This window comes from Neopelma chrysocephalum, unplaced genomic scaffold, assembly GCF_003984885.1.
Source record: "Neopelma chrysocephalum unplaced genomic scaffold, ASM398488v2 Primary Assembly neopelma1_69, whole genome shotgun sequence".
Classification (NCBI taxonomy): Eukaryota; Metazoa; Chordata; class Aves; order Passeriformes; family Pipridae; genus Neopelma; species Neopelma chrysocephalum.
In genome coordinates, this window is record NW_020897729.1 from 2,914,802 (window position 1) to 2,924,968 (window position 10,167).

General features: G+C 37.5%; 1 protein-coding gene across 2 annotated transcripts; it reads right to left on the reverse strand.

The window, feature by feature from the left end:
* Positions 1-320: 320 nt before the first annotated feature.
* On the reverse strand, positions 321-10,130 carry LOC113968648 (cytochrome P450 2J6-like). 2 transcript variants are annotated; one of them, XM_027685378.1, is made up of 10 exons: positions 9,935-10,130; positions 8,189-8,351; positions 7,679-7,828; positions 6,558-6,718; positions 4,221-4,397; positions 3,444-3,585; positions 2,087-2,274; positions 1,704-1,845; positions 1,016-1,190; positions 321-419 (listed from the first exon to the last, which is right to left on the reverse strand). In XM_027685378.1, the coding sequence occupies exons 1-10, from the start codon at positions 10,103-10,105 to the stop codon at positions 416-418; spliced, it is 1,473 nt and encodes a 490-aa protein (XP_027541179.1). In that variant the 5' UTR covers positions 10,106-10,130; the 3' UTR covers positions 321-415. The 2 variants fall into 2 exon arrangements, with proteins under 2 accessions (XP_027541179.1, XP_027541178.1); XM_027685377.1 differs by lacking the exon at positions 321-419 and having other exon boundaries at positions 875-1,190.
* Between the last annotated feature and the right edge of the window lie 37 nt (positions 10,131-10,167).

Consider the following 10,167-nt stretch of genomic DNA (forward strand, 5'->3'; position numbering starts at 1 on the left):
TCTGCCACTAAGTAAATTCGCCAAATCTTAAACATCCACTTTTGCCAAGTCCTTAGTCACCAGGCTTATAAAGGGCTTCAAGAATTCTTCAGTAGTGCCAAATCTTCTCTTGGTCATGATATGCTAATTTATATTGACTGATGTAAAGGCAGCTAACTGTGATAAGGAATTTATTAAAGAACTGGAAAAATAATGAAGCTGAATAAATTATTGGAGGATCTGGAGCAATCACCACCAGCAGATGACCTGTCATGAAGAAGACATTCTCATGTTGCTGGCAACCAGTGGGGTCGTCAAAAAGGACAAACTATCAACACTGCGACTGCTCACTGTTGTCATTTGTCTTCCAGTCTTGCTCCTTCCCTGTGTTAAGAAAAGCTCTCCAGAACTGGCTGATGAAGCTGCTATTCTATTTTCATCTGAAGGGATGAAATTCACCTGTTTTAGTGGTTGAAACCCTGAACTGTCCTGCCGGGTGTCGAGGATAGACTTGTACACAACAAGCTTGCTCAACAGCAAATAGCAGTCTGAGGGAGCGTTATCTCAGGTAATATGTCTCTCTAGAAAGCTTCCTCCAAGAGCTTCTTATATCTCCTGTGCCCACTAATATCCTGAGGCAGACTGGAAAACCTCTGAGCCTATCTCCACAAATGCCTCTGTGGCTTATGAGAAAGAATGCCCAGATCTTTCAATTTATAGTCCTTGCTTTGAGTTCTTTCCCTGTAAATTCTCTTTCCACCCGGTAATAAATAAGCACGAATTCTAATTCTTCCCTTAATGTTTTTATTTGTTACACATCAGGAGAAATTTAACAAGATTTTCCAAACAGAAAAAAAGAACAAAATATGAACTCTTTGTAATTATAATCCTCAGGATGCAACTATCTGAAAAGCATATTTCAGGATAGCGATTAACCAAATGAAGAGGAAATAAAAATCTAAAGACATGGAAAAAGGAATTCACATACAGAAGTAATCTTATAGGATAACTCTTCTCTGCATCTACCATTTCCTACCGAGGAATGGCACAGATCTGGTAGGGAGGTGGCTTCATCGTGCTCCCAAAAACAAACTTGGTGTTGACTTCCTTCACTCCTTCTGGAAGGGTGAACGTGAATGCCTGTAGCAGGGTGGAAAAGACAATAAAGAGCTCCATCCTTGCCAGCAGCTCCCCCATGCACACACGCTGCCCTGTGAAGAGACAGAAAAGGCAGTCAGCCAATGGATTTCTACCATACCTCCCTCTCTAATCTGCTCATTTGCTTGTTTTCTGCAGACCTTGTCCTTTTCTCTTAACTTTGTCATTTAATGGTTCAGAACCGAAAGGCTGCTTTTGTTTCCACAGAAAGTTTTGATCTATATTTACAGCGGGCGGGAAGACATTATAGAAATGATCACCAGGGTGATATAGTTTACATTTACAGTCTTCCTAGCACCATGGATTTTCCTGCCACTACTTTGATAATTGGATCTCTTCTCCAGGAAAAATTGGATCTATCTCCCAAGAAAAACTTTTCCATGTGTCATTCCTTCTCTTCCTATCTTTTCCACATACAGTCGGATGTCTCCCTTCTTGGAGATCTTTAGAGCAGTGCAGTGTATGTATATGCCCTTTTGTGGGCACCTTCCCAGTTATTTTGGGGAATGAATGGATCTTGAGTTGTTATCACAAGGAGTAAATAAATCCCTGTTCAGTGCACATACCTATTGAGAATGGTAAGAACGCTTCTCTGTTTACAAAGTTTCCATCTTTATCCAGAAAGTGGCCTGGGTTGAACTGATCAGGTGTCTCCCATTTTCCAGCATCAGACAGAACAGAGTCGATATTTGCGACAATTATGGTGTTCTGAAAAAAGAGGAACAGTGGTGTCAACAGAATTATGACCTTAGAATCTACTAATATTTAGGACAAAGTGCACCTTTCCTTGTGAAAGGCCACCCACAGAGACAGTCAGAGCTTAGGGGCACTGCTAGAATACAAAGGATACAAGAGTTCATGTCCCTAATCTGAAAAACCCTCAAAAGCCTGTCTGAAAACATCTGATGGACCAAAATCAAAGATATTCAAACATGCAGCACATTTGTACCTTTGGAACATGATATCCCAGCAGCTCCGTGTCCTTCAGACTCATTCTGGGAAGTGCAATTAAGATTATGTTACTGTATCGCTGGATCTCGTGAACTACAGCGTTTGTATAGGGCAACTTCTTTCTGTCCTCATAGCAAAATACATGGGAACAACCCAGAACAGCATCCAGCTCCTTCTGAACTTTCTCTAAGGAGGAATATTCAGCTTTAAATATACAACAAACAATTTATAAACTCTGCATTCATAATTTTTCCTATTGCTTTTTACAGTCACAATAGCATCCAACAAGATGAAAAAGATATTTTATAAAAAAGAATGCCTTCAACTTCCAATACAGATGACCTGAGTAAAATTTGACATTAAGGTTGTTTATAGGTTGCATACCGAAATAATACTTTAAAAATAACAATAGCATGATTAAGTAATTCTATAAGAATATGTAGGTTACTGCTGTGAGGTAGTTTATAAAAATATTTTTATTAGTATTTATTTTTACAAGCAGGGAGTCAACTGGAAAAAAATATTAACTGTGTACTAGGAGAGCAGTTTAGTAATTGATCAGGGATTATTCTTCACTCAAAAGCACATAGATTTTGCTTGTCATCTACAGGTGGCCTAACTGTTATTCTGTAATTACCTACCTTTGGAAGCACTTACACAAATAATTAATTAATTAATTAATTAATTTAATTTTTCCCAAGGACTTCTTTATTTTTTTACTGGTACCAAGCTTAAACTCTCAAATATGAGGCTGTTCTAATCCTTTCTATCCCATATATTCTGACTCTACCTTTTCACTCATTTTACTCTGCCAACCTGTATCTTTCTTCTGTTAATATCGTTATTAAAAGCACACATTTTCAAGATACTCAACTCAATATTTTTTACATTTGTTTATACGTAGATATCTGTGTTTGAAGTTCTAAGATTGATGGAATAACCACATATATTAGAAACATCCCACTTTATTTTAGTTATTTCTGCTGCAAGAAGCGAGGAGCAAATCAAAGAATAGCAGTCATGGATTTAAAAGGGTGACCTGAAGGCTCCACCTTGTCCTCAGTGGAAGTAATTCTTGTCTGTGGAGAGGCAATGGAGCAATTTATCTCATCTGAGACTAAAATCCTCCATCTAATTAAATTAATCACGTCTTGCATTCTGTGTAGATCTCTTGAAAACAAAACCTGAAATAACTGACCTGTATGTTAGAAAGGATACATCAAGAAACAGATACATTCGGTTCACCTGATTTATACTCTAATAATTAGTTCCTCTGCTATTCTTTGAAGAGGCACTGCTACTATTTGAACTTGTATAATTGCTAAAGAGTTGGAGACCTCTTTGGATGTGCTTACCTTGAATACCAGGATAAATCGCCATAAAGAGCAATGCCCAACATAAAGTGGTGGCTGTAGTTTCTGTACCAGCTATAAAGAGGTCAAAAATAGTCTGGATCAAATTTTCTTCATCGTAAGTAGATTCAGCATCTCCTTTAGTCTGCAAATATGAATTGAAAGGAAAGTTAAGACACACAATAAAATAACTAAACCACCTCACGGGAGTATTTACTGATACTACCCAAAAAACCCCTCACCTTCCTTCCCCCACAAAAGAAAAAAACAAGTTCACACAAAAAAACCCAAGCAAACAAAACAAACAAACAAACAACAACAACAACAAAAAACACAAAAAACCACATAAACCACAAAAGGGCTAGAAAATAAAATTTTCTGAATAAAAGGAAACCATTTTCTAATATTCTCCAATACACTTGTCAATTTATCTTATCCATATACACATCTTGTTCTTCAGCCATGACACAGTTACTACTGTACATACTTTCTACTCCTGCTGCAAATCTCATCATAACTGTCATTTCTAGTTGTAACTTAACCATATGCAGATCTGTTGCTATTGTAGTTATAGATAATCTACCTGAAAATTAACTTACTTTATTACTTCTTCCTCTTGCTGCTATCATTTACCATCAGGTTTTTTCATTCATCTACATATAAGGTTTTCTATGGAGAAATTGTATACTTCCATATTTATATTAGACATCATCATAATCAAAGGAACACTTAAAATCGCTTGTTGTTAGTGCAGTGTGAGAGGAGTTCAGAGATACTCACTTTATCTATCTCAGCCAAATAGTAATCGATGAAATCTCGATTTTCATCCGGTTTTCTTTTTTCTTTGTGGCTTTCAAGTTCCTTTGCTAATAGAGCTTTCACAAAATCGAATCTGGACTTAACCTCTTTAAATGGTGCTAGGAAATTACTTGCAAGCCAGGGAAACAGTTCGTATACCTATAAAAGAGATATTTTAGATATGTGGTATTACCTATAAATATGTGGTATTTAGCAAACTAAATTTGAATCCTATACAGGTTTCTGGGTAGTGATAAAAACAAATGAAAGACTGATGACTGAATCTTCCCCATTAGATTGAAAGGATAGTGCCTATCCCATGTGTCATTAAAGCCTTTCTAAATCCCATTTTTCTCTTGAGCTGAATTTCTCTCAGTTTTATACTATAAAATTATATGTATTACATATATGTATACTATAAGATTATACAAATGTGATGTACAAAGAATAAATTAAATTCCTCTGTACCCCAATTCTTTGCTAGGCTCAACTTTAGTACCAAGGACCTCCTATGAAACATGTCCCTGTTCTCACTTTATCCAACACACATATAATTTTTATTTCATCACTAAAAAAACCCAGATCCAGGCTGACTTCCTTGACACATCTGTTGACTGAAAATAGACCTATCTAAACCCGGGTTTATTTTCTTATGGCAGAATACTGAATGCATTGAGATTTTACTCAGATATACCTTCTCATAGATGAGAAGCAAATATATTACACCCCTGTGATATGCAAAACAATTAAATGATGTAGAAATACTGAGGGGAGATTCCCTTCTGTTTATTCATTGTTCTAAACATATTCACACTCTTGTCCTTATACCATTACAAAACCACATCTGATCAGAGAAGAAATAAAACACTTCCTAGGTGAATTCTATTCCTCTATTTCATTTCACTTTCTGTTTTCCCCTTTTAAAAATTGCATCATGTCCCTCCAGTTACAGAATTACTGCAGCTTAAATTATGCATTAGGCCATAATTTCTGGGCTCACCTATTTAAATGGCAATTGCATGACAAAGATTTATCTCCCCACAAGCCTATTCAGATTCCTGGCTTGTATTTCTTCTTCATCCTACTGCTTAACACTACCTGTCCACTTACCAGGAAAACAGATTAGTACAGCCCATCATTAAAGGACTGTATATCCCTGTGAAAACACTGTGGAGAGCAGGACAGAATGAAATGTGGGACTAGAATGTTTTGGTTGGCTGTGGATACACCATTAAGATGTTTTAAGAACAGCTTATACAAATACCTACTGAGAGAAGTTTGGAAATAGCTGAACCTGTGTCTACCCTGGCTAGAAGGTAGTTTAGGAATGATTCAAACTGCATCTCCTGGGATAATAAATCATAAGTAGTTTTATTTTAGCTTATTTATCAAAAGTATTGAATTAGTCCTCAAATTCTCTAGGACCTTGACTACAGCAATTTCTAGTTAGTCAGAGATGGTGGAAATCATGCAAGACTGTGAAAAAGCCAGATGAGTTCCAGCAAGTTCTGCAGAAGCAGCTGCCTCATACCTGGATAAATTGACTTTTTGACCATACGCAGTACTGTGGTTTCCATTCAAAACTATTCATGATAAAACTGCCCCTGTTTGAGGCCATCTGTGCCACTGCTTTGGCAGCTGCAGTCACAGCTGCACACACAGAAGCAAGAGAGAATTTTTCTCTCCAGTGGACCAAACCACTGAATTCTTGTAAGGATGTGCAAAGACGGGACAGGTGTTGCTGCCAAAAGCTGTAGGGGAAAACTAGCATTAAGCAATTTCATGACATGTTACCTTTGCACAAAACAGTTGCTTTACTTCAGTTTCTATGAAGTTAGTTAGCAGTAGTGAAGGAAGTAGTAAAGACCCATATTACTCTTGACATTTGTTGACAGCCATATCATACCAGAATGAAGAAAGCCACTTTGTCAGACAGAAATTAATATAAGTCTTTTTCTGAGCTTTTCAGATATTTGGACCTGCATTTTACTGCTGAGTTTCAGGGATTTTTTCAAACACCACAGTTGTACAGGTAGTGCTTATGCAAGAAAGTCCTTTGTACGTCTCCCAGGCATGTAACAAACCTTTGTGTTTCCATCCCTGTCCCCCAGACACAGGAAATGTCTGTCCTATGATGAAACATAAGCAATTGAAACAAGTTTTGAACTAGGCATCTGGAAGTACTGTTCTAGTGTATACTTTAGCAATTCCAGGTGCACCAGTATTTATTTTTGTTATAGAAGTAACAATCAAGTTGCCTTTTTCATTGTCTATCTATAGAACTCAATCAATCAAACAAACAAAACTAATTTTCCTCACAAAAAAATCGATGCTGTTCCCAAACGCTGTTATGGCGTCGATGGATTCAATCAAGCGGTGGAAATTTTCGTCACCTCTGGAGAAGCGATGTCCGAAAATCACAGAACAGATCACGCTCGCGACAGCATGAACAACAGGCATAGTGGGGTCCAGAGGTTTTCCTGTAAACACAATGAACTGCATTCACTATTAACACTTAACTGTTCCTGCTTTACCCACTGACAGGAGAACTGATAACATTTTGTAAACATTTCTGGCATTAATTAGTTCACTGGATGGCAAATCGCAATTTGTTGGTAAAAAGCCTGAGTCAAAAAGTAACTTCAGACATCTAAAACACACTGATGGTTAAAAAACCGCAATACTGCTGGTGGGAATGGAATTAGTAGTAATAATTACAAAAATGCCCAGATTCCACTGAACCTTGGCATCAGTAGATCTCATGTTTGGCAATAACCAGAGTACCAAAATTGTCAGATGAGACATTAAATACACAGTTGAATTGAGAACCACCTTCTATTCTTTTCTCATATCTTGTAATGATAGAATATTTGAGCCTACTACCTATGGACTCACCCTGTTATTCAGCAGCACAACCTGAACAAACTCCCTCTCTTACTGAGGAGCTTCACCACAAGCCATGTGAGCCGAGCTTTTTCCACTGCACTTACCAGAGCAGAGGACAGGGTCGTGCAGCCTTGATCAAAGCCTTTCATATTTTATGCTTTGTTTTTCTTTTCTGCACAGGAGTATGGGGTGTTGTGACACTTATTTTGTTACTGTTTGCTCTTACTCTGATGCTGTTGCCATGAGTAATGCGAAGCTGACTCAGAAGGGAGTCACTAACAGATAGGGACCAGTATATATATATACTGGTATATTATATATACTGGTATATACAACCAGATAGGACATTCTAGTTCTAAGCTCACGCTGTGGGGTTTCACACTCCTGCAAGGAAATGTCTCATGCAGGTCACATGATACAGACCTTTGAGACTCAGCTCTCTATATACACTTTAAATCCATTTTTGTAATCAAATAGTTTGAAAAGCTAATGGTAACCCATCCTTCAGCAAAATCTCCCACTGCACAGATTGATCTGCCCACCAAGTCACACACCATTGGTTTTCTGTAAATATTCCACCAAATGACAGGCCTCCTCTTGTAGCCGATACTCCTGGGTTTTCTTCCCTACTCCCATTTTCCTCATTGTTGCAAGTCCAAAACGCCTCTGCTGCTTCCAGAGATGGCCATTAGAGAACATAACACCTAGGATCATAATGAATTAATGCTGTCAATACCTTATAAATTAATGAATTGATACAGTTGATACATCCAAGGAGCAGCTCTCTTATTCTAATTATTTCAAATTTTTGCCAGCATTCCTCTTTTCTTTCTTCTTGCAGTTTAGCCATCTATTTCCTGTATAGAAACTCTTACATGACTTCTATGGTGCCATTATTGCTCCAACAGTAATGCTGGAATCAGAAACAGAACTGTTTCAAAAAACTCATGAAAATAATGAACTTTTTTCCCAACTGTAAATTAAGGACATTGAGGCTCTAAATCAATTTCCAAAACTAGGGTTAGAACGAACACATGAAAAGAATTTCTGAGAATAATAATTACCATTTCCATGTGACATAACGTGAAAGAGGCCTCCTGTGGGCCTTCCAGCAACATCTTCAGCATGGACAGTCAGACCTTCCTTCACTGCCTGAAACCCTTGTAGGACAACTACAGGACGGTTTGAAACCCATAAGGTGAAGATATTACCATAAATTTTGGCCATCTATAGAACAAAGCAGCATCAGAACAACATGGGTAAGAACCAGTACATTTAAATCAAACGAAATAAACCGGATCCTTTCCCTTGGCAGATGCCCCAAGGGTGACTGACTTTGAGAAGAGAGCAGCAAATCTGTTTTTACATATCATGTAGTTTGAAGTCAGGTTTCTATCTAAAGTCTCACTTACCAAAGATCAAGATGTTTCTAAAATGTCAGCCAACATTGCCAAAGTCTGCAATGCTATTTATCATGTCTTACAATTCAAACTCATTGTAGATGGTCTCTTACATCTTCACCATTTATTACAAGAAAGCATTAGCTCGTGAGTTTGACATGAACCATCTACAGATTCCCCTTTGTGTATCCAGACTAGCAAAAGCAGCCAAGAAGATGACTGATGAAGGAATCACCCTCTCCTTTCTAGCTCAGCTGTGATAGCCTTGTCTTCAAATGCTGTGCATGCAGAAATCACTGAAAGTGGGCAGGACAGTCCTTGCCCTGGTTGGTGAATCAGGAACTAGAAAAGTAGAAAGTCTGTGGAGCAGAATAGGCTGGGAAGAGTGTGGTATTGCCAAAACATCCCAAGAAATTCAGGACTAAAGGAGTACAAAATTTTGCTGCTTGGGAGCAAAGAAGAGAGAACAGATATGCACACTGAGTAAAAATGCATATGCACGTGCTTGCACATTTGTGTTTAATTTCATTTTTGTGAGGACTAATTCATGTATTTTGAAATCTTGGGATGAGCAATACTTTTCTTCAGGTTTGGGGGGTCAGATATAGAAGAAGAGGCAGCAGACAGGCACTGGCTATTATTTTATGCTGTAGAATAATACTACTTTGGCTTGAAATATGCAGCTTAAGAGCAAAGAACTGGCAGGACATGGAAGAAGCAGGGAAAAGGAAGGCTGACAACAAAGAGGGAAAGTGAGGTGCTATTACTTGTACATATAAATTTTAATTTAATATATATATATGGGGATTATAAAACAACATGGTACAAACTTTGGAAATGCTAGACATTACAAATAGACTTAAAAAGGGCTTGAGTATAGGCATACAGTGAACTAATTCAGTCACTTTAAAGCTCAGTCATGCTCAGAAGACTGAAGTCTCTTGTGAAAATCTGACCAAATTGTATGTCAGAAAAAAATTGATTCTAAGATCTTTCAAAAAATCTGTTGAATAAGTATAAAAAACCTCATCCTTTCTATATTGAAAACACATATGCCCTCAGTAGCCATTTCATGGAATACTTAGAAATTGCCAGTGCAACAACAGAGATACAAAAGGCTGCACAGAATTAAAGACTCTGTTTTAAAATGTATCTTTTTCCTATGTGTAAGGTAGGACTATTATCATCAGTATGGTTTTGTTCATAAGCACATAAGGTTTTAATTGTATGTTTCATTGTAAGTGCAAATTTTCATACCAAGAAACAGATATTTTAATCATCTCCACCTATTTTCACATTTATATAATTTAGAATAAATCCCTCCCTAGCATTCAAAATAAGACTATGTTAAACACATTTTCTTTTCAATCAGCTTATGAATCTATTAATTAATTGCCAGAAAATACATACTTTTTTAAGGTTCTCATGATGAATTTTGAAGTTCATCTGCAACAGGTTTCCAAAGAAGGGGTATGGAGTTGGTCCAGGGGGAAGTCGTCTTCTCATCCATTGCAATTTCAGGAACTGTATAAACAGCAGAGACACCACAAAAAATACCAGCACCCCACTCACTGTTACCATTTCCCTTCTGATTTACACGGCAACGTTGTCTCTGGACAGCTGCTGTGTAGACAGAGGATAGA